The sequence below is a fragment of the Gekko japonicus genome, unplaced genomic scaffold, assembly GCF_001447785.1.
Source record: "Gekko japonicus isolate JY-2015 unplaced genomic scaffold, Gekko_japonicus_V1.1 scaffold443, whole genome shotgun sequence".
Classification (NCBI taxonomy): Eukaryota; Metazoa; Chordata; class Lepidosauria; order Squamata; family Gekkonidae; genus Gekko; species Gekko japonicus.
The window spans coordinates 898,926-924,105 of NW_015172565.1; the positions used below are offsets into that span (position 1 = coordinate 898,926).

Below are 25,180 nucleotides of genomic sequence, written 5' to 3' on the forward strand. Positions count from 1 at the left end.
CCTCCCATAAGTACAACTGATCTCCAGTTTACAGAGATCAGTTCCCCTGGAAAAAATGGCAGATTTGGAAGGTAGACTATATGACATTATACCCCACCAAGGTTCCTCATGTCCCCAATCCCCATCTTCCACAGGCTCCAACCCCAAATCTCCAGGAACCTTCCAACCCAGAGTTGGAAATCCTATGACCTGTTTCACAGACATGTAACAGATGGCACTGGATATCCATTCACCTGTAACTAATTTAGAAGCCTGCTCCCCTCAGTGCCAAACTCCCACTCAGTTTAAATAGGTCCTCCTGTTTTTTTTCTAACACCTTCCACAACATTCCTCTTTTGGAAAGCGCGGCTGTGTGTGTGTGTCAAAGCAGAGAACCCAAGTACTTTCACTCATCCTTCTCTCTACCATTGAGGAATGGCAGCTAAACTGTAAGGGTTTAAAGGGCATCTGTCCTTCTCCGCAGTACCTTGCAGGCATTCTGCTGCTGTGGTACAAGGCCTGACTGCTGGAGGAGGGATGGAGGAGGAGGTCTCTCCAGCCACCAATGAAAGAACCTCTTACATTCTTTCAAGGCCCCCATTCAGGGCCCTTACTGGTTAACTGCTTAGGCATAGGCACGCTGGCTGTCCTCCCTTCCTCCCTCCCCAATGTGGCTTTGACCCCATTAGCCACTGGCGTCCGTTATACTCTCCCACTCTCTCCTCCTCCAATTTCCTGAGGTTTCTGATTTCCTGAGTGAGGGAAGGGGATGTTTAGAAAAGAGGTGGTAGACTGGAGGAGGATGACGGGAGGGAGGAGTCACTTGTCATCAATATAAGGGTCCCTCTTTGCCAGCTAAGGCTACAGGAATATTGGGAGGAGAGAACCTGACAGGGCCTGCACTCAGAAGAGAGCCCAGCCCATTACAGTGAGTATGCAAGGGCCTGTCGAAGGTCTGCTGTTAATTAGTTCAACATGGTAACATTTTCAGGGTTGTACTTTTTAGTTCAATGTGTACAAAGTCATTGACTTAATGGGTAAGTGTTCAAAAGTAACTCCTGGGTAAGGTTGTGGTTACTATAATTGGAGAGAAAGTGAACTAGTCAAGACTGAGGATGAAGAAGCATGAGCATCTCTCTGATAGGTTGTCAGGATTTTAAACGGGACTGGTCTGGTTTTTGGGTTGGGTTTCTTAAAAAAAAAATCAAGGTGGCCTCGATTGTTAGATGAGGAGCTTTGTATAATTTGTGTATATAATGGAAATGAATTAAAATACTCAGATAAACAATACCCCCCCTTTTATCAGTTTGGGCTATGTTAGATTATTGGTGGATATTCCATTTTGCCAAATGCTTTCCTTTTTCTGTAGCAACAACAGCATAGTAAAGTGCTTAGTCTCAGCTAGGTAATTTTGGTGAAATTAGGTTGCATAATTATGGATCAAAAATGAAAATGAGTGACACTTTTGGCAAAGCTTTGTAAAAAAAACATATTGATCATAAATAAATGACAGAATCCTTCAGATGTTGTCACAGTGACATTCAGAAGTGTCAGAATTTCTTCAGCTTGCCTATAAAAAAACCCTGCAGCCAAGAAAAGCTGGGACTTCTTGCAGAAATCTTATTTTGTTAGAAACTCTGTTCCAAGCTCTAATTTTATTTGTCCTTGGAAAGTGTGAGGTGTTTTGTGGGTAAGAGGTTTATAATAACAGCATGGCATTAACAAGCCTATCAGCAGTTCTGTAATTCTGGCAATATGTGTGGTGACGGAGGAAGAAAGAAATAGAGAAAGACTGGAGAGGAAAAAGCAGGGGCAGTCGGGAGACCCTTTTGCTAGCACGTCTGGAAAGAGGGACTGCACAGAAAGAGTAGAGCAGCTACCTAGAGAGTGGAGACAGGAGAGGACTTCACTGCTGGTGCCCAAATTTCTGTATCTGTTTCCTCCCTGCCCCCACACCCTGAATCTTCAGTCCTGATCCCTTCCAGTCATGATCCATCTCTTCCAGTTCAGCCTTCCTTTCCTGGCAACACGGAACTCTAGGGATGCCAGAGTGACTATGATATACAGTAAACTCATAAAATCCACATTCTGCAAAATTTGAACTCTGTGGAACATAAACAAGTCCTTACTGAAGCGAGGACATTTTCTTAAAAGAGACCAAAAAAAAATTGAATCCAGGAGGGGCTGGGGAACAAGGACAGGAAGGGAAGCCGGGGCAAGAGACTAGAGAGGTGTATATCAGCAGTTATACTTCCAGCTTGTCTGGTTTGACCTCCAGGGGAATGCAAATCTCTGAGAGGAACCGTTAAACCTAAGATGAGGCCAGCAGTGACAAAGAGGCAAAGGTCTGAAAGTGAGAAAAATAAGCCCTGGGGGGGAGGGGGAATGCTGCTTACAGACAGTCTCTTTCTTTCTGCTTTTGCTGTTTCTTGCCACATGCTTACAGAACTTGGAAGCAGGCTATGCGTTTGCTGTCAACTATTTCCTGGCAGCGGCAAATCCCAATATGATCTGGACACTCCCCTCTTCAAAAGTATCTGAAGGGAGCAGTGAGGGCTTTCACCGGACTCTGGTGCTCTTCCCATTCCCGTTTGGTCTAACGGTGCATACTTTTGCTTCCAGGATGACCCTGTCCAGCACCCCTTCAGTACGTAACAGGGGCACATGAAAAACCAGTATTAAGGAACTGTAATAATAGCAGAACAACTGGCCTCACAGGTCAGAAAGAACTGAGGTGACCCATGCCCCATTTGGCAAGGTGATCCCTGTCTTAAGCCTTGTTTGGGATGGACTTGGCTCTCATAATGGATCGCCGGTTCTTTTCTGAATGTGGTTTTACAAGTGGTTTGAGTGAAGCCACAGACTCTCTTGCTTTAAAGTGTTTTTTTATGTTAAAGACAAATCAAATGTGCACATCCCCAGTTTCTAGGAATCCTAATCCCAATACAGTTTACTCAGCATTCCTTTCATTCTGTGTTTTCCATCCCATTCCATCCCATTTCCATCCCATTCACCCCCTGGCTAAAAAGGATTGCTCAGTCTGATCCCTGCCTCCCTCCAAACCCTCAGAAGATCAACCCAAGATCAGGTTTATACATCCATTATAAAATGCAGGAGATGATGTGAAGCCAGCACTCGGTTTGCTCCCACCCCCATTGTAGACATTGATCTTATGTCTGTCAAGATATATTCTGACTGTGGCACAGCATCATCTGGGAAACCACCAAGGTGCCGGTTAGGCTGGGAATTTGGTTACTACTACACTTTTGCACTGAGGCTGTGAGAGACAAGTCAGCCTACAGAACTTACTTCTCCTCTGCAGCTGTGTGTGTGAGATGTGTGTGGGCGTGCTAGAAACCCAAATGACAGCCTTATTTATTTGCTTACTTACCACCTTTCCTGTTCAGGAAGCTTGAAAAACATGACAAAAAGGCCAGCAAAAAAGGGAGCAGTGTGGAATCTACTTGTTTAGCCTGAAATGTAGATGCACGGAAGGGGAAAAGCATACCTTTCTGTTAAAAGAACAATTTCTTGAACTTCTCTGTGTGAGTAAAGAGAACTTGAAAAAGGTGTGGCGAGTGTGACATCTGCACAGAGCTTGCAGTGGTCAGAATGGAGGGCCCTTTCCATGGTTTCCCTGCCTTTTTGTCTTTCCTCCACACACAGGAATGAGGAAGGCCTTCTCTTTTAACTCCATGTCAAAATCCACCAATTCTACATCCCCCCCCCCGGTGGTGCAATTGAAATAAATTTGGGGGGAAATGATGCATTTATATACAAAACATGACTGTGGTTTCAAATTCTGAGCCTTCGGTTTGCAGGACTGACCTTAGTGCAAAATTCCAGACCTGCCATGCATAGTTAAGTGAGTGGTAAACAATATGATTTGAGTTTTTCTAGCCTACAGATCCCAGATGGGTAGCTGGGATGGCCCAGGCTGGGTCTATCTTGTCAGATCTGGGAAGCTAGCAGAGTTGAGCCTAGTTAGTACTTGAATAGGAGACCACTGAGGAAGTCCTGGGTTAGGCAGGCAATAGCAAACCATTTCTTACCTTGAAAACCCTACAAGGGGTTGTTAGAAGTTGTTAGAAGGGTTGTTAGAAGTTGGCTGCGACTTGTCGGCACTTTCTGCCACTAGTAAAAACAACAGTCATGTGGCACCTAACACACTTGTTGTGACATAGGTTTTGTGGGGCAGAGCTCACTTTGTCAATTACATGATCCCCTAAGCAGGTAGGTATACCTACTACAAGTACAGACAGAAGTGATTTTTTAAAAAGTTACACAGTGAGGCCAAATGGCCATGTAATGCAACAGATGACAGCAGTAGGTATGTCTCTTCACTATGTACAAGGGAATACAAGACACAATCCAGTTAACTCGTCCAACCAGAGTAGATATGACCAGTGAGGAACATAGTAATATGGATAGTATAAATAAAAACCTAGAGAGGGACAATCCCCTCTGGCAGGGAAGGAAATTGGGATGAGCTTGCTAGCATGCTAGTAGAAGTTCAGTTGACTATCACCTGGGCTAAGTTTGTTTTCTCCTCTTTCTGCAGGTATTTAAGCCTGGGTGTGTGCAGAGGCACAAGCCCTTGGCCTTGTGCCTAAGGGCTCTTAGCTCAAAGCCTGTGGCTTATGAGAGCTAATCCAGTGAATTAAGTCCTACTCAAGATATGTTTGTCTCCTTTTGGGTTATTTGTTTTTTGTTTATTTAAATTATATTGTGTGAATTGATTGGTCTTTATTTGTATGTCTGCCATTCATGTCTAAAATGGTGGCAAGAGTTATTTTTTCCAAGAAAAAGGTACATGCATGTGAGGGGAACTGAACTTCCTATTTACTTCCCTATACCACATCAGTTCATTTTCTCCCAAGCCAAACACACATCTGGATATTGAGGCTAGACTGGGAGAAAATTGCTCCCGCAACAGTGGAAGGTAAGAGAGGGTACTGATCTCCTACCTGCAGGCCTATTTTGTGGCAAAAGTGGAACCCAGCCTCTGATTAGCATCTGAAGAACAAGCATAGCTGCCTCTGTCACATCTAAGGCTGATTCACACATGCACAAGAATAATGTGTCACTGAATGCACTATACCACTTCTGACTGTGGGTGATAGACAGCCATTGCTGTGGTGTCAGTTCTGTGCCTGGGCTGTGCTGCTTCAAACTGCAGGTGCAGATTTATACAAATGCTCCAGCCCTCTCCCTGTTCCACGTGGAAATCTAACAGGCTGGGAGTTGGGCTAGAACTCCTTCAGTGTCATCCTAAGCAGAGTCACACATTTCTGATACTGTTGACAAGCACTGCTTGTCCCCTGGCTTTACATGAAGGGAATTTTTTGTATGGAGGAACGTTCATTCCTATGATTCCCCGCATGTATTCTGCTAGGGGGAGGGGCAGCCAGACACAAGTTTACCACCTCAGTGAGAACCAGGCCAGAGGCAGCAGTTCAAATGGGGAAGAATGTTCCTCTGAGGAAATCTTTGATACCTTTGATTGAGAACTCTGAGATAAACAGTATAGGTTGAATTAGAATAGGAAACAGAAGGATCATCTCAGCATGTCAGATGAATAGCACTCTTTTCATCTCTAGTTGAAAACATCTGAACATGAGGAGAAGCTAAGGCTGAAGAGAATGTTGAAATATAATTTCTCCACTCCAGTGCTGTGATAAGCTCAAGAGATAAGGAGCCCCAATAGAACCTCTGTGTTTAGCGTGGCAAGAGCAGGCAAATCAGAGAAATGAGAAAGCAAACACCCTGTTTGGGAGAAGCTGGATCCCAGGGACATGTGCTGTGGCTAATATTTGGCATTTTCCATCGGTATTTCAACATTTCTGAATGTGCAGACTTAACAGCTCACCTCCTTTTCAACTGTGGTCCTCCCTTTGCAGAAAGGGAGGGGAATGGAGCCTGTCCAATTCCACCAAAGGCTGATTAACACACTAATAGAGGGTGTTTTATAACAGTCTCCTTAAAGGGCAAGTGCCAGCCAGTCCCTACCTTCTTCAGGCCCTTTCGTCTAGCTCCTTAGCCTTCAGCAGCTGTTGTCATAACAAACACTCCACTGCTAAACTTCACAGCTTGCCTAGAGAGTCCAGCTGGCCTCAGTGGAAACTGAGAAGAAGACCAACGCAGAAAGAGGGAGAGAGGGAGGAAGAGAGAGAAGATGCGGACCTTCATCATTCTTGCGTTCCTAGCTGTCCTGATGGCAGCAGCTTTCTGCTATGGTAGGTGATGTCTTTTTATTGCTAGCAGAACTTTAATATGATGGCCTTACAGTTTCTCCCCTCCCCTCTCAGACATCCCTTTCTCACTCTCAGGTCCTTCATTGTCAGCACTCCTTTATCAGTACTGTGGTCTAGTCCAGTCCTCTTTCTCAAGCAGAGTTCTCAGGCCAGACGCCACCACGCTTTGTATCCATCACAGATCATTCTGTTTCTGCTCCTTTACAACCCCACTTTATCAAAACACATATGATGGGGAAAGCTAGGCCATATTCTCTTACCTATGGCTGTTTATACATAAATTGTTAACTTGGAAAATATCAGGTGGACAGTCCCCAGATATACTACGTTCATGCACTGTTTGCTTGATGACAGACACTCTTTGGGGTTTCAAAGTGTCCTCAGTTGGACAAATTTATGAGAAGCATTATTTGATAATGTTTACTCTGTTCATACTTCATGAATGGCCCGCTGGGGTCAAGAACAACATTGTTTTTTGCTGAGAAATTCATGTCCCTTCTTGTGAAGCATCAGGGATGATCAGACAGGAGCTGAAACGCTGGGCTGATGGGGAAACATTTAGCAAGTGGACATCATAGTTGGGGGCTGAATACCATTTAGTGCAATCAGTGCAATCCTATGCAGAGTTATACCAGTCTAAGCCCATTCAAGACAATGGATTTAGACTGGAGTAACTGTACATAATGTTGCACTTTATATTGGGGGTGATGATAGTGTTTGCGGGCATGTCTGAGGTAGGAGTTGCTTCTTTGAATGGTCTGGCTGTATCTTCTTAAATAGATCATGGTTTCCTCCTCCCTGCTCCCTGTATTTCTGAACAAATACAAGAACAGGATAGATTTGAGACAGAAGTCTATAAAGTGGGCAGACTGTCAATAATGGTTTGGATGTGGTTGTCTCCATTAGACGGCTTTCTTACAGCAGCAAGGTTAGTGTTTGTGAAATACTGAGAAAAGAAGATGCTACCGTTGAAAGGGGAGTGGTTAAACAAAGTGAAGAAGGTGTATAGGTTGATGAGAATATCAAAGATTTAAAGATGGAGAAAATTTAGAATTTGGAAACCAATGATAAGAAAGGATATGTATATATATTCTTAATATTCTCTTGCTGAATACTGGTATATGTGTAATGCGTAGCTAATCTTTGTTGTACCCTGGTGAAACAAACAAACAACCTATGTTAATAGTGGAAGAGATTTACCATAGGTAGGCTGTGATCACACACTTTCAATCCACTTTCACTCTACTTTCAAATTGGATTTTGCCAGTTCACACAGTAAAAATCCAGTTGGAAAGTGGATTGAAAGTGGATTATTTAGTGTGTATGATCACAGCTGTAGTTTCTAGCATACAAGCCTTTACAGGCTGATGCATTTATGGATACCGGATCCATCACAGCTTAGAATGGCACCCCCATGTCCAAAGGCAGTGTGCCTTTGATTGCCAGATACCAGGGACAAAGAATAGGGGCTTCGGTCTCCATCAAACTCTGCTTGTAAACTGTCCAGGGGCACCTGGTTTGCTAGTTTTCAAGACAGAACGGTAGTTGACATGTGAAATACTTGAAATTCCTTCTTTTGCCAATGATGCTCTTACAAGCTCTTTTATTTCTTCCCACCTTCACAGAGTCTCACGAGAGTATGGAATCACATGAATTTGCAAGTAAGAAACTATATGGCATACCATCTGACTCACTGAGATGGTTAAGAGATTTGACGTTTGGCTTCCGCAGGACAGCTCCACTCATCTTGTCATAAGAGGTCTCATAAGTGGTCCACTTCCTTTGCAATCATTTTTCCCAGCTGCAGAGATGATAAGTAGGAAGCCTTCCACCATGTCTTCAGACAATCCAGTCAGGTTCTTACTCTGATTCTCCAGCCATCACATTTTTATTTTGGCACAACTTGCTCTCTTCCAAATTGTTTCATCCAGAGTTCAGATGTTATATGGCAGTCAGCCTAAAGCTATCACGAGGCCTTCTGCATGATGTGGGGTGAGGGGTCTGTAACCCACCTTGGATAACACTGCAGTAAGTCATCTAGCTGAGAACAGAAAAGTGGGCACAGCTCTCAGAGGAAGGGTGGAAAGAGGTAAAATAAGGAAACTTGGGCCCACTGGTCAGCAGAACTTGAAGCCAAATATGTTGCAATTTGCATGGTAAGAAGATTCAGCAAGCTTCCTGAAAGCTGATCCGCACATTCAGAAAACCCCCTTGCTCCTGTTCAGAATACATGTGTGTGGGGCCATGATGCATACCTTGCATGTAGAGAAGTAGCCCATGAGGGAGAAAGGTAAACTAGAACCTATTTGCCAAAGGAAAAGGCTGGAACTCTTCAGCCTTACTGCAGAGAGGTGTGTGTGTGTGTGCGTGGGAAACCTTGCCATCGTACCTCTATCTTATCAGCTTCTCTTTTAAAATTAAAATATCACTGCTCTTTTTGGGAAAAAAACACCCTCTCCTTGGAACAGATATAAAGCAGCAGCAATGCCAATTGGCAGAGGATGGAGCAGGCAAATGGGAAGATCAGCTGAAGTTTCTCTAGTGCTAGTTGTTACTAGCTCTCTAGTTAAGAGGAGAAAGGTGGTTTTATGGCAGCGATTTATTCATTGCAGGGGAAAATAAGAGGGGTGGAGGGGGAGTGTTTCTAAAATTCAAATATGTGTGCTGAGGTGCTAGATTTTTTTGGGGGGGGGAATCCCTCCTCTAATAGAGAACAGGGCAAGTGTCATTAAGTTGTTTTGAGCCAGCTATCTGTTCTGCTGCAGGAAAGACCAATGAAGAAGTGGGGGAAGGAGGAATGGTTTTAAATCAAATGTTATTGTGTGCTTGTGTGCACATACATGCTTTCAGGGAAAAAATAACACCTTCCTTGGAGCAACAGCGGGGGCAGTGAGAGAGACCTGGGATGGTGCCATTGTGGCAGGAGAAGGTTGCTTTATCCTTTGCATGGGGACTAACTGGAGAATGAAAAATTGCATCGGTTCCAAATGCACAATTATCAGGGCTGGTGCTAGCATGCAATTATGAATGAATGTAAGCCCCACTTTTTGTGGGTATCTGGAAGGACCCCGTAGAAAACTGTGGAAAATATGTCATTAATCATTCTGGACAGCATAAAGATAACAGAGGAGGCTGATAGTGTTGCCTATTATGAACAAGGTGGCCAGTGTCAATGGGACCTTAGCAGTACAGTCCTAAGGGCACTGTTCTGGGAGTAAGCTCCATTGAATAGACTTGAGTAGGATTCAGAGTGGACTTGCTTAGGGCTGCTCCCTAGATGGAATAAATTTTTTGCACACAGCTGCTGGCCTTCAGTTCATCTCTAGAATATGTAGTAATTACAACCAATCCTTCTCACCAGGTCCTTTCATTAACAGAAGAAATGCCTACAATTTCATGAGGACTCCGCCCAGAAGGAATTCTGTTATACAGGAAAGGTAAGTCCTCTCTGGATTTGGGGTTGCACGTGAATGAGGAGTGGGAGGGCATCTCTTCCACAACGAGGGAAGTCTCTGCCTTTATGGAAGGGCAATTATCCCTTGGAAGTTAAGGTCTGATTAAAATGGTAAAAGAGTGACTGGAAAAATAATGGGAGGGGGAACACTGTTGTAAATACAGAAATGCATGTGGAGAACTGGAGTCATATTTATATTGGTAAAAATATTCAGGATGGTTGTGCAGCAGCTTTGTGTCAACACACAACTGAACTGCATAGTCTGAGACGCAGCTGAGTTCTCACGATGAGCCAGTGTATGATGTGAAAGATCCACTTTTCACTGTAGACAGCAGGTCAATGGGCTCTTGCTGAATTTTCAGGAGAGTTGCTGCAGAATATATTCCCTCCATTGATTATACAGGCCTTTCACAGTTTATTCCTACAGGCAGTGATTTCAGCGCCTCATCCTGATAGAAGAGGCATTTGCATAAAACAAACTGTCAAAACAAGCTGCTAAGACTTTGCAGTGATTTTCTGTACCTCTGATACCAGAGGGGCTTGCATATCCCATGCTTTCAGGTTGTCAGTTAATTCAACTATACCTCTGTATACCTGCTTATCTTTTTAAAAATAGTTTATTTAGCTTTTTCTGTAACATACATTGACACAAAATTATGCTTAATTACATCATATTTTGGAGTTTCATTTTCCATTTTTTTCCAACCAACTGTCTACTTTCTGCCATCTTTTTCTAAACACATTTTCATCTTTTCCTGACAAAATCATATTTACTTTGTCCATTTCTTTTATTTCTATAACTTTTGTTATTAATTCTTCTCTATTTGGTATTTTCTCTGATTTCCAATCTTTGGCTATAAGAATTCTAGCCACAGTAAGAATATATAAAATCAAACATTTGTCATTATACTTTATCCCTTCCGGTAACATATTCAACAAGTAAATTTCTGGGTCCAACATAAGTTATTTTCCCACTATCTCAACTATTAGTTGTTTTATGTTTTTCCAAAAAATTTCCAACTTTTCACACCTCCACCACATGTGATAATATGAACCAATATTCTTTTTGCACCTCCAGGAATTTCCTGACACATTTTTATAACATTTTGCTACTTTGTCTGGAGTCCAATGCCATCTATAAAACATTTTAATTATATTTTCTTTATAAGATGTAGCTCTTAGTAACTTTATTGAACTCCACATTTTTGTCCATTTCTCTGCAGTTATGTTAACTCCTAAATCCTTCATCCATGCCCTCATGCAGGGTTTTGTTGTTTCCATATACATCTCTTCATTCAATAAAAAGTTGTACACTTTTTGTATCATTTTATCTGCAGATGACAGGCAAATTTTATCTAAATCCGATTTTGTCTTTGCAAAATTTCTTACTTTATCTTTAGTGAATCTTGATTTTAATTGAATTTTCTCCCAATTTGTAAGAGTAATGTTCAGTGCTTGTAATGCTTCAAAGGATTTTAACTTATTTTCTTTTGTTAGTAAGGTTTCATAGCTAACAATTTTGTTTTCAGTCATTAAGTTTGGCATTATAAAAGCCTCTAACGGCGATACCCATCTGGGTATTTTGTCATAGAATTTTTCTTTTAAGTTCCTCCATATTTTTATTAAGGCATCTCTTATAATGTGCTTATGAAAAATATGTTGTGTTTTATCTTTGTCATACCATACATAGGCGTGCCAGCCCATGCATAGGTCATGACTTTCCAGTTTTAACGTTCTTTTATCTTCTAATAATAGCCAGTCTCGTATCCATCCCATCGCCGCCGCTTTGTAGTACAGTTTCCAGTCTAGAATCCCCAGACCTCCTCTGTCTTTTTTTATCACGGAGCAATTTCAAACTAATACGCGCCTTTTTAGCCTGCCATATAAATTTTCTTACGGCTTGATCTAGTTCTTCACATATTTTGTAATTTTCCAGTATCGGTATAGTTTGAGCTAAGAACAAAAAGCGTGGCAGAATATTCATTTTTATGGTAGCAATTCTGCCCATAAATGAGATATGGAGATCCTGCCATTTTTGTAAATCCTTTTTAATTTCTTCTACTGCTTATCTTAACTTCCTATTGTATGTGCTTATCTTCCACTGGATTTTTAATATTATTCCTACTTGACAATAATTGGGGTGGCCTTCATCCACTCTGAGTGAATTGATTGCTCTTTTTATTGGATCTTCTTTTAAACTGGCCTCTCTCTGTCACATCTGTCCAGGATCAGAGAACGCAACAAGACCCCCCAGGAACGTCAGCGGGAGATCTGCGAGGACTACAATCCCTGTGAGCGTTATGCTCTGCGCCACGGCTATGCTGCTGCCTACAGGCGTTTCTTTGGGCTGAGAAGGGGCTAGTGAAACAGGAATCAGCTTGTCCAGGGCCTGGAGCCTGGGTTCTGTATCTACAAAGAGTGACAACCTCTGAAATGTATTAAGTTGCTTGTCCATTGTATGTTATTCCACCTGCTGCTTCAATTCTTCTGTAGCCAATGATTCCTAGATTCTGTGTTAATTAGCACAATGCTGATGTAGTGGTGGCTGGACAGAGAAGGATGTGGGTGTTTTAAGAAATAAACAGCTGGTTTGATACAGTTTGTTTATAACTCAGTTTTCTTTGGGACACTTCCAGGCGGAGGCTTAGTGCCTAATAGTTGCACTCACTAACTTGGAATTTAGAAGATCTAACATAGTATTCCAAATGGTGTGGACTTCAGTCAGAGGGTTCTTTTTTACATGGAACTAGCCCGGCCCATTATGGGCGCTGATTTAGCTGATCTGGCAAAACAATAGCCAGAAGTCATGAATGGGTGGGTTAAAAAGACATTTTAATAGGATTATGGGCACTTTCCACCTTCCCCAGAATTTATTTAATGTGTATTGGAAAGTAGCTCAGAAATTTCAAGCCCTCTGCATATGCATGTATACAAAAACCTAGAAAAAAGAGATTGGTAGATGGGCAGGCAGCTGCATTGCCCCAATGGCACAACCAATTTTGCTCCTTTATTATGCAATTCTTTTTTGTTACATCCATGCATCATTGGATATTGCATTATAACAATCACTTTCAGTGGGATTTTCTTGGTGTGGATAAGAAAATTCAGTTAAAATGACTGCTACAAACATGGGGATAGTATGCTATCCAATGACCTGTAGGTGTAGCCAAAGGGAAAATCTAGAGATAACTTTGCAAAGTATGCAAGCTCAAGGTCACATGTACTTATTTTATTTATTCTTTCAATTCATAGCCCACCTTCCCATTTCCTATAGAAGCCAAGGTGGCATTTGATCCAAGCACCTGGCACTGACCAAATCCAGAACTGCTTTGTTTTCAGATGCCTTCAGATTGTGCTGTAGGACCAGATAAGGTTTTGTCTTGCTTTGTCAAGGATTAATGTGTTTTGCTGCCTAATCTGATTGAGGGACAGTAAAGGAATTTGATTTTTGCGGGGATATTGTTCAGTCTCCTCTTCAAGTGGCTATTCTTGCTTCTCAAAGGGTCGCCTTTTTCCCCTTCAACCACATCTTGTAGGCATACAGCCCAGATCTAGAGGTGGAGATGCAGTACTTCACCAGATGTGAGCTTTATTTGTAAACAGTGGCCATTCAACTACTTCTCATGAGACCTTATCCCAGAAGTTATTGCCAAGGACGCAGCTTAAGCATACTTCACATGCAGCTCTAAAGTGAGGCAAATTACTCCCTGCTGGGGCCATTTCAGTTTGGGGAAATGGCACAGGGTGGTGGGGGGGTTTCCCTCATGTCATCATTGCGAGCCGAATCTGGACCCTATAGATTAAAAAAAATTCTTTCCCTGCAGCTGCTGTGTGAATGCGGGGAAAGTGAGTTGGGTCCAAGGAATCTGGACTCAACTTGACAAAATCCATAACGTGTAGTGTAGCCCTTACACTTAAAAGGGCCAGGCTAGTGGTCACAGTTGGTTGCCAGCTCTGGTTTGGGAAATACTTGGAGGTTTTAGGGGTGGAGCCTGTGGAGGGCAGTGTTTGGGGAGGGCAGGGGCTTCAGTGGGATGTAATGTCATAGAGTCCACCTGCCAAAGCAGCCATTTTCTCCAGGTGAGCTGATCTCTGTTGCCTCGAGATCAGTTGTAATCCCTGGAGATCACCAGCCACCACCTAGGGGTTGGCAATCCGAGTCACAGTGTTTATTTATTTACCTTAGTTATAGTCTGCCTTTCTCAGTGAGACTCAAAGCAGATAACACCATGCAAACTGATAAAACTCCATATGAAGTGACATCTAATAAGTACAGTATAGGTTGATCCAATCTGTGTGAGGAGAAATGGAATGAGCAATGTACTAGCACTAGGATTACCAAAATCCAAATGAGCATAGCCTATTAGGTATGATACAGAGTGTGGATATAATGAAGAAACGTGGTAGTACACCAGTAGACATGAAATGACAGTCGGTTAAGACATGCAGCAAACTGATAATACATCCTATACTCAGTAGTATAATCCACAGTCCCTTTCCCTTTATAAAGTGCCTTCTTGAACTATTATGTTATAATATAGCCCTATTATCTTTATAGAAAAGCTCTCTTGAATAACTTCATTTTACATCATTTGCAGAATGACAGCAGGGTGGGTGCCTTCCCAACCTCCACAGGCAGGACATTCCACAAAGGGGGGGGGGGGGTCACACTAGAGAAAGCACATGTATGGGTCCCATTCAAAACTTAAACAGCTTTTATTTAAAGGTGGGGAAAACAAGGGGCTTAGAACTGCACATTTGGAACAAAATAGTATTAATAATAAATATTTAGAGTAGTTCCAAAGTTGAGGAGAAAGGAGAAGTAAGTCTCTTTAGTCTTCAGGCTCTAACTCATGAATTCCAGGATCGTCTGGATGTTTGGCAAGGTCTCTGTTCTCCACAGACTCAACTTTTCCTCACAGCAACAGAAGTCCCATAAACACTGTGGATCAGAAGCCCATGCCAGAATGCCCTTCTCACTGTACTACAGGCTGTCTTTTCTGGAACTTCTTTGACATTCTCCTCTCCCTCTGGATAAACTACCTCAGCCACTTTCCCTCAGTCTCTTCGGGTTTGCCACCCTTCCTTTCCCTGTTGCCAGGCAACTAATCATCCCGACTGTATAGAAAACACCTGCCTCTACAGGGCAATGATTCCAGACTGGGACTCACTATGCTGGGGAAAACAGGTTATAAAAATTCGAATAATGCAATATTTTACAAGAGAAGCACACAGAGGGTAAGAGAAAAGGCTGACAGAGAGGTAGAGAGACTGGGACTGAACACATGGGGGGGGGGAGAGAGAGAGAGAGATGGCTGTCGCCAGCAAAAGATAGGAATAAACAAGACAGAAGAGGAAGGGGAGAAAGAAAGGTGTGACACTGAGAATATTCCTCAGGGATGGGTGGGGTGTAGGGTTGCTAGTCTCCATGTTGGACTTGGAAATCACTCAAAATTAAAACTGAGCTCCAGACGACAGCAATCAGTTCCCCTGGAGAAAACGGCTGTTTTGGAGGGTGGTCTCTATGGCATTATATCCTGATGAGGTCCTCCCCTCCCCAAACTGTGCCCTCCCCAGGCTTAGCCCCAGAACCTCCAGGAATTTCCCAACCCAGAGTTAGCAACTCTAGGTAGGGGGGGAAGAAAGGCAAGAAAGAGAAAATCTCCCACCGGCTGCAGATTAAATGCCTGGGCACAGGATTGCGTGTGCATTTTAACTGTCCAGCCCAAATGGTGCCTGCTTCTCAATAAGCAGAGAAATCATAAGAGCAGAAGTCAAAATCCCTCCCTTTTGCTCCCTGTTTCCTCCAGAAGCAGCAGGAGACCTGCTCCCTAGAACCCACTGTCAATATCTTGAACTAAGTTGCCAGTGTGTAAAATATTTGGAATATGTAATAGTCTGAGTACTTTCAAATAGTTGCACATACTAGGTTGAGGACTTCCTGACTACCTACTATTAGCACATACTAATAACTATGATAAGGAAGGCTGAGTGCCGAAGAATAGATTCTTTTGAATTATGGTGCTAGAGAAGACTATTGAGAGTCCCCTGGACTGCAAGGAGATCAAATCAGTCAATCTTTAAAGAAACCAACCCTGACTGTTCCCTGGAAGGCCAGATACTGAAGCTGTAACTCAAATACTTTGGCCACCAAATGAGAAGGGAGCACTCACTGGAGAAGACCCTGATGCTGGGAAAGATTGAAGATCAAAGAAGAAGGGGATGGCAAAGGATGAGATGGTTAGACAGTGTTAGCGAGGCAATGAACATGAAATTAAGCAAACTCCGGAGCATGACGGAAGACAGAAGGGCCTGGCGTGATGTGGTCCATGGGGTCGCGAAGAGTCGGACTCAACAGTGCGACTGAACAGTGTTGGAAAAATACAACTGTAGCACTTGTCAGTATAAACTAACCCTGTATAAAGTGTTACCTACACCTGTTCCCACCCCCTTTAGGTTCGTAATGGTCTGGGGAGTGCCCCTTACCAAGGCGTGGTAGAATAACAAAAAAAATAAAGTTAGCTGGAATGCAGCACAAGGTTATTTTAAACAATATAATAATTTATTAGCTAAAGCCAAGCAAGGAATACAAAACAGAATACTTACTTCCTAAAAAAACCAGTCAATGGTTAAATATACAAAACAAAGATTTCCTCATGCACAGAAGCTTCTGGACCGGCCCAGAGAGATCACAAAAGACAAAGCCTTCTCTGGATCTCCGAGACTCAGTCCTGGAATGAAGCTTCTGGCCTTCTTTTATACCATATTGGTCCCATACATTTCGATAGAGCTATAGAAATTACAAACTGCATCAATTAATCTAACCACCCTGGTAATGTGGGCCATTATGGCCTAGGAAATATTCCCACATTTCAGAGGCAATGGGTCACCCTGATGCTTTTTTGCGAAACAATGCAAGATAGCATTTCAATCTCTAAATGACAAAGAACACTAATGTTACAGTTTCAGGATGTTCTTTGTTTCCTTGAAGCAAGGCAGTCAGGCACTGTCTGCTGGCTGGAGGTGTGATGTGAGTTTCTGCATGTAGGCAAGCCTTTAGTATTGCAAATATTCTGGCTTCCTTGACTTAATGGCAGGTGCATACCAATCTTTTATTTCTAAATGTTTCCAAATTCTTTAGATTCATGAACAATGTAATGCGGATGTTGCAAGAGATTTTCCTGGAACAAAGGGCTTGCAAAGAAACATGGGGTTCGGTTCAGTGAAGCAGGCCAAGCCTGTTTGCTGTTTTGCTAGCAAAGACAGAGACAGATACATGGATTTTATAACTATTTGGTTCATTTTTAAACCCAAACCTTCTATATTTCTAAAATTTCTTACCACAAACAGCAACAACAATAACTACTATTCTGAGAAAACCTTTCAGTCAGGGTTGCCAACTTTGGACTAGGAAATTCCTAGAGAGTTGGTGCCTGGGGAGGGCAAGTTTTAAGGAGCACAGGGACCTCAGTGCCATGGAGTCTACATTTTCTCCAGGGGAACTGAGCTCTAGAGTCTGGAGATCAGCTGTAATTCCAGGGAATATCCAGGCCCCACCTGGAGGTTGGCAACCATACATCTGGTTGTAGTTGTGTGTGGGGGGGTCCCCCCTGTTTGTTACTGTTGGCCAGTCTAGAATGTTCCAATGACTTCAAGGCTTCTTGGTTTCAATGGATAGAGCTATACTGTGAAAAAGTTAAGTTTTTGGCAAGCAAACCTATAAATATTTAAATATATATAGATGATCATGGTTGAAGCAGCTTAACTTTGCTACCATCTCACCCCAAACCAAGCAACAACGTTAACCTCAAACAGCATGTACAGGCCACCCATGGATTTAGTCATTCACATGAACACAGCACACCCATGTCACATGTTTATCAACGCCAAAGAAGCGGACACTGTAGTACTGGAGCTGGTGCCATCTTAAGTGATAGTGTAAATATATTTTCAGCCCACTACTGACCGCAGCCGCTTGGATTCCTTCCTTCAAACGTGGAGATGTTAAACACACAGAACACTTTAACATTTGTTAAATATGTCCTGTGTCAACTATTTAGTTCTCCAGTCTTCTGTAGGTCTTGTTTGCAAATAACTAAAAAGACAGAAACGGCATGAACGGAGGCAAGCCACCCAGGCAAGTGTGTTATAAAATGTCAAAATAGTTAATGTTCTGTGAAGCAAACTGAAGGCATAAAGCTATTTTTCTTATTTGATAAAAGACTTTTAAAAGTCCTGTACTGGCAGCCTATTGCCACCTCTAATCCCACAAAACATATTTGTCCAGAGCAATTTAGAACCCTGAGAGTTTCATCTTCCATTTTGGAACCAAAAAGAAAGAGAAGAAGCCCAGTTAACACTTTCAACAAAATAACTGTCATGGAAACGGCAGTGAAGGCTGGACAGACAGCTTGTTCTGTTGCTACCACTACATTTGTTTGGCACCAGTAATGCATCAGGTACACTATAAGAAACTGAAACTGACTAGAGCAGACCTTCACAATTTGTGATCCACCATGTTGAATGCAACCCACTGGCAGGATTTCCAGTCCAGCTCCATACAGCAGGGACCATTTGGGGACACATGCTGGCAAAATGGCACCATACGCCATAAATATTGAGGAAATTTCTAGAGCATGCTGTGATATCACTTCTGGGATCCATCCCGAAGTGATGTTCCAAGCATCATGCAAAGCCTCCCCTCTTTGCTCCTGACACTGTATGGAGCAGCTGTGAGGGCTGAAGCTCAGGGGTGGACCAGCCAGGATCAAGGGCTTGGGGTTAACCTAGGGATGCTAGACTCCAGGTGGGACTTGGGGGTCATCTCCAGACTACAGAGATCAGTTCCCCTGGAGAAAATGGCTGCTTGAAGGGTGTGCTCTATGACATTGTACCCCACTGAGGTCCCTGTCCTCCCCAGGCTCCATCCACAAATCTGCAGGAGTTTCCCCCCTGGTGGAAGTAGGGTTCCCCTATTGCCAGGCTTTGGCCCCTCCCACTGCCAATCAATTGACTGGCACAGGGACTTACCAGGGGAAAGACATCGCTAGCAACATGGTGACATCAATTTTGCCATGCACAGGAAGTGACATCATCACGACAATGACATCCAGGCAATGCTCTGGTGTTTGAGCTAAAATTCTATGGTAGAAGGCATTTTTTAATCATAGAGTTTTTGCCCAAATACCCGCGTGTCACTGTGATGGTGCAGTGTCATGATGTCACTTCTGGTACATGCTGGAAGTGATGTAGCCACATTGCCAGCAATGTCACCTCGGCCTCCCTCCCACTCCTGGTAATCCCCTCCATCCCCCACTAGTCACCAGAAGGGGCCTGGTAACCCTAATTCAGGGCCTTGTACAACTATAAATAAAATTTGCCACTTTTGATAGAAATAGTCTTTTGCTTTCCTTTTTCACACACAACATATCTTACATCAGACTTTGTGGCAGTGTCTTATAACCTATTCCTTAAGTGACCCCCCCCTTCCTTTTAGTATTTCATGTACTGTACAATATCCCAGTGGTTACAATCAGGCAAGCTACCTGTGCAGTATGCAAATATTCCTTGTATAAGTGAACAAACAATATAGGAGCTGTTATGTATTAACAAAGAACCATGCACGCGATCGGGTGCACACGTGGTCAAGAGCACTAGCAAAGCTTCGGGACCCGAAACAATAGACTCGGAGGATCCTAAAATGGACCAATAGGTTAGCCCAGATCCACAAAGGAACCTAAGGTTATTGGTGCACTGTAAATTAACATATCACTGGTGTGGGGGGTGTTTATTGGGTGTGGTTTGGACTGACATATAAGCAGACCCCCGGGTCCTGCTTCCTTGTCTCAGTTTTGCCTACTAATAAATTATGAACTGAAATCACTCGATTATGCGTCTTGAACCCAGTACATTATAGGAGCTAACCGGTTCTCATATTCTAAAACATCACCCATAACGGTTGCAAGAAGTTTGCAATGGACTGGGCCAACTTGATGAGGGGCAGGAACACTATTTGGTTTTAGCCTCAAGCTCAAAGGAGGCCTCCAATTTAGTCACTTATTTTTTTTTTGGCATTTGATAAGTTTCATGACTTGTTTTGATATGCATTGTGCATCATCATTTTTTAATTTTTGTTATGGCTGTATGTCACAGCAGCTGACTTATGGTGACCCCAGCAAGGGGCTTTCAAGGCAAGTGAGAAGTAGAGAGGGTTACCATTACCTTCCTCTGCAGAGTCTTCCTTGGTAGTCTCCCTTCCAAGTACCAACCCGGCTTAGTTTCTGAAATCTGATGAGATCCGTCTGTACCATGTTGTCTTCCCTCCTTTCTTATGGCCAGGGGCCGTAAAAGCTGGAAGTAGCATGGGCCTCTCTGGACTTCTGAGAGGGCCTTACTGCGGCCACATAAGCCCTACTGGTGGCAAAATCCTCCGTGGCTTTTGGAACTCTTAGGAAAATCTGTTCAGCACATAACTGGTCAGGGGATAGGTCAGGAGGACTCTTTTCTCTGGCAATTTCCATGCATTCCTAATTAAGAGAGAGGAAAGTCCTAGAGGAAGGATTAGAGAGCAGGTATGTGTGGCCTGACAGCATATGAGAGGTGAGACTGATTGAGCAGTGTGGCAAATGGTCCAGCATAGGCAAGAAGAGAAACCAAGAAGGGAACATGATCTTGTGAAGGACGACTGGAAAAGTAATAGAAGGGGAAGTGAGGGAGGACAGAAATAATCTGGGTCTTGGGAAGACCTTCAAGAGTCAGGGTTGAAATGCACTTAACATTTATTGTAAATGAGAAGGCACCCTTTACAGAGCCAAAACTTCAAGGGGATTTACAAAACAACAACCTGAAGGGTTAAGATCGTGCCATTTTTCTAAATGAGTTTCAAGCCGTAGGTTCTAATTATTGGCTCTGTCAGGTTTCATGACCTGATTCTCTCTCCTTTTGGAAATACAACTAGTGTCACGGGAAAGATCAAAGCTACTGTAGAATTTGAGGCACTCAGAGGTTCAGGATTGCAAGCCCATGATGTATTTGCCACAGATCAGACGTACACTTTCAGTTCTCTGCTAGGGAATGTCTGTGCACTCATAGCTCTCCTTTCCAATGTGTGAGGGTGGACTTCTCTGCCACTGAAGGCTCCAAACAATCCATCTTCCTTCACTCTGAAGCATGTGTGCAATTCAATCATGGCTGGCATTAATTAAACTTCTTCCAAGTAGCCAAAGATGACCGTGGCCAAAAAATTCAGAGCTTCTAGGCTATGTTATTATTAACACATCACAATCCAACACTAACATTAGGCCATTTCTGAGAAGGTGAAAGATTATTTCAGAGTGTAAGAATCCTTACGTTTCCCTGGCTAATCTTTTGAAAATCCAAAGTACAAAACAATTTGTTCTACCATTATGTAACATGCACATTGTTTCAAACGGGCTGATCCCCCCCCCCCCAGACTATAACCCAGTCATGATCAAATCAGTCTTAACGAGAGAGAAAAAAATAACATCCGTTTCCAAAGAAACCCAAGAATCTTCATCAGCCTTTCTTACAAAAAGGATGTCCAACATCTGGATTCTTGGGGTCCACTCTACTGCTTAGATGCTATTTCAGTCCAGGGACTTAAAATGTCCTTTGTCACACAAACAAATCTGATAAGATGTCAGGCTTCAGTTAGGGTTGCCAACTGTGCTTTATGTAACTCCTGGAGTTTTAGGCGGCAGTAACTGGAGAGGGTGGAGTTTGTGGAGGACTGGGAGCTCAGGGGTCATGTGATGTCACAGAGTTTGTCTTCTGAAGCAGCCATTTCCTCCAGGGGAACAGATCTCTGTATTATGGAGATCAGTTATAATTCTGAGGAAACTTCAGTCCTCACCTGGTGACTGGCAGCGCTAGGCTTCATAGAAAGCACCATGCTTTAATCTACTAGCAAGGACTTAATAATTATGGGAAATTACAGAGAAGAGAGAAGTAACACTCCATGGCAAATATCTCCATTGCAGCAGTAAAATAGTCCTCCCCCCCTTCCTTATATGTGGAAGTGAGAGCAATCATTTTACTGCACCCTGATTAAAGTTTGGGAGGAATGTCAGGATCTTGATAACATTGCTTCCGCTTACAGCCTTCCAGTTGGCTATCCCTGTCCTAGACATCAGATGTGGCTCATGTTTCTCCTCCCCCACACAAAAAAGCAAACAAATGAAGATCCAGACACAATGACCCTTAAATAAGTCAAGAAGAATCTGTCCTGGGAATTCAATTATCTGACATTTGGTGCTCAGCAGTGAACACTTATCATTTCCAGACACTTTACTAAGTGGGAATTATATACACACAAAGCAAAGCAGCAAATTTTATGCTTGCCCAGTTTCAACCGATGTTAAACATTCATCGTCATGAAAATGGTAATGCATAAATGGGGTGAAGGTAGTTAAAGCCCATTTGATAGAAAAGGACCACAATGTGACCAGGTTGTTTGGTGCATCAGTCTACAGCCATTGTCACCACTCCTGTTTCAAAGAACTGTTTTAATTTTGATACAGTACACATTTTAAAGATGTTATGCAACAATGCAGCTAAATGGACTGAGAGTCCACTATGTTCTGTACAGAGCAAAATGAAAACAGCAACAAAGAAAATACAAATCGTGCAACAATAACAAAAAACCATCCATTTTTGTGGTTAGATTACACTGTTCAGAGAAGGCCAATGGGTTGCATAATCTGCCATTGGCAGGAGCTATACAGTTTTGTGGTAGTGGTACATACCAGCAGTGTAAAGCCTGAGGCAAAAAGGATTGGACTTACTGTGAGAGTTAAGAGGAGGTCTGTGCACCAAAGAAAAGGAATGGAAGCATTTAATCATCTGCTGCTGTTGCTGTTTTTACTTCGGTCAGGCAAGCAACCTACAGGCTCTGAGAGAAAATTTATTGGCAGGTAGTGGCAGTGGATAGTTCTTTCACTGGATGTGTGTTAGCCAAATTGCCTTGAATTCTTAATTAATCTAGGGGAGGTTATGATTATTAATTGGCAATAGGCAAATTAGGGTTCACACCAATGTATACAGAAGTCCAACCTTTGCTATAGGTACCAGAACAGACACAGAGACTGTATTCAATATAATATAATGTCCTTTTACTGGAGGATATATATCATTCAAACAATACACAAACACACACACATTTATACTTATACTACAAAATAAAGATAGATAATTATCATGTTTGCATGAGCAGGATATTCGTTGGTTGGGTGATATTTACCTGTCCTCATTGATTGAGACGTTCCAATGGAAGAATGGAGGGGTTTAGAAATAGAAGATGGGGAACACGTGCTCTGAACCGGCAGAACCATGTGGACTCTAGCTGCAGACTAGACTTTAAAGATGGAGGTAGGGTATATGGATAGCAAGCTGGACATAAGAGGGTCAAAGCTTCGATAGGGGTCGTGGAGAGGGAGAGAGAGAGACCATGTGGTCAGTCAGCATCTTTTATAACGTGGTGTGTGTGGGGGGGGAGGCTGAGCTGACCACAACCCCCTTTGACACCTCCTGTTAGTCCGTCCCATAAAACATACTATTGGCTGGCTGGAAGAGGGGAGGGGGACTAAGGAGGGGTCAATATTGAGAGCTAGTAACTTGGTCTGGGGACTGGCACCTGGATGAAGAGTGATTGAATCATCAGGCTAGGGCTATTGTCTCTTGATGGCCCTAGCCAGCTTGCTGATGGGTGAGTGATTAGTTGCTAAGCAACCATGAATAGAGTCTCTTGATTAGATTTGTAGGTAACTGGAAGAGGGGGGAAAGGGGTTGCCTACATGTGCTGGAAGAAACTCCTAATGGCGTCTGGAGTTCTGTGTCCTCATGTTTTCCATGGCATGGCATCTGAGGCTTTGTGCAGGCTTATGGAACTGCTTCATCTCACAGCAGGCAAGATGGCTGGTGACTCTGGACCATCACTGTAGCAGCAACGCTAAAGGAAGGTGTCCCTCTTTCAGGTGTGCGGTCTCAACAGGTATTCCCAGGTCTCCATTTATACAGTCCCTTTGCACAGTCCATACTGTTCATAAAAACATATTGATAGGTTTGCATGGCAACATGTGCTGTGGCTAAAAAACCTTCCTAAAGGCGTTTCTATTTGCAGAAATAAGAATAGGGTCCCACACTGTGTTTCCACTGCCCTTCTTATATTAGAATCAGGGACGGTACTGCTTGAAGCACAATGTTGGTACCAAATGATAAGCCTATGGCTCAAATTAAAATTTAACCCTTCTGCATTCACTTCATTAAATTTTTAAAGATAATCTCCGGTCATGCTGGGTGATAGCCATTGTGAAGAAACTACATTTCTATAGGCTTAGGCCCTGATCCTATGCCATCTTGGGTTTATGGAAACCAAACAGTGGGATACAGCCCCTCAACTAGACAAATCATGGAGATAGCCTTATCAGGTGGTAGGGAACCATGGTAAAAACTTGCTCCAGCAGACTATTTGTTTTAGAATTCTCTAAATTGTCCACATGGAAGAGCTTTCACCTTGGCCCTCTTTAATGCTTTACCATCAGTTGTTCTGGAAGGGAGCTACTCATGTATCCCTTACCCTCAATGTGTTTCCCCCTGCCAAATGGACATGGTCAAAATGGTTGATTGTGTGTTATTGTATTGCCCTCTGCATAGGGATGTTTGCTCTCTATACATAATTTCAGTCTTATCAAATTTTCCAGGCAGACCTGACAAAGTTTATATTTCCCTCCTCCTCTTGGATTGTTCTAACAAGACCATCATTAAGCTCGTCAGATTTTGCACTTCGGTGTGCTTAATGACGAAGCAGTTGGTTAAGTCGTTTTATTAATTATTTCTGTACTATCAGCCTATTACATGGCTTTGAAATTTTATTGTATGTAGATGTGCTGATGACTCTGTGTATCAATCTTGGTTAATCTATGATCTCAACAAGTAAATTAAGTTAAGGTGTTTCTTTTTTATATCCTACAGTGCTCTTATTAAAGGAAGTCACAGTGAACTGGGCCTCTCTGTTACCATTACAGACTCTTATCCACTGTGGAAAGGATATTGATAACTCTTCCTGTTTGCGCCTATGTTATATTCTATGGCTTGGACCCTGCAGTAAACCTCTGCTAACAGGATGCATTTCCGTCTGCGAAGTGGAACTTCTTCACCTCCCCCACTTGCACCACAGTCTAAAATGCCCCTCAAAATGTTGGACCTGTAACAGCATAAGGGGGTGAATTGGGAGGCTCTGCAATGCAAAATTGTCCCCCTTTCTGTTAATGGAAATCTACAGTGGGATCCAAGCCATTGCATTTGCTACATATTGTTATGCCTGATGGACAACCATTACTCTGTTAAGTGGATGGCCCAGAAAGGCTGGTTGATGTTTGATCAATGAGAGCCAATGGGCAGAGTGAAGATGGTTTCCTGACAGATTGGAAATTTTTCTGTTTGTCTGACTGAGGGCCAAACTACACGATATGTTTCC

General features: G+C 42.9%; 1 protein-coding gene across 1 annotated transcript; it reads left to right on the forward strand.

Moving 5' to 3' along the window:
* Positions 1-793: 793 nt before the first annotated feature.
* Positions 794-12,302, forward strand: MGP (matrix Gla protein). Its single transcript, XM_015421314.1, has 5 exons — positions 794-907; positions 6,069-6,215; positions 7,859-7,894; positions 9,595-9,670; positions 11,914-12,302. Exons 2-5 carry the CDS (start codon positions 6,155-6,157, stop codon positions 12,047-12,049), a joined length of 309 nt encoding a protein of 102 aa, XP_015276800.1. The 5' UTR covers positions 794-907; positions 6,069-6,154; the 3' UTR covers positions 12,050-12,302.
* The last annotated feature ends 12,878 nt before the right edge of the window (positions 12,303-25,180 follow it).

Excerpts from the sequence above, each read along its gene's own strand:
- MGP (XM_015421314.1), top strand. The coding sequence starts at position 6,155 with ATGCGGACCTTCATCATTCTTGCGTTCCTAGCTGTCCTGATGGCAGCA. Across the intron at positions 6,216-7,858 it reads GGCAGCAGCTTTCTGCTATG|AGTCTCACGAGAGTATGGAA; the intron begins GTAGGTGATGTC and ends CCACCTTCACAG. Across the intron at positions 9,671-11,913 it reads AATTCTGTTATACAGGAAAG|GATCAGAGAACGCAACAAGA; the intron begins GTAAGTCCTCTC and ends ACATCTGTCCAG.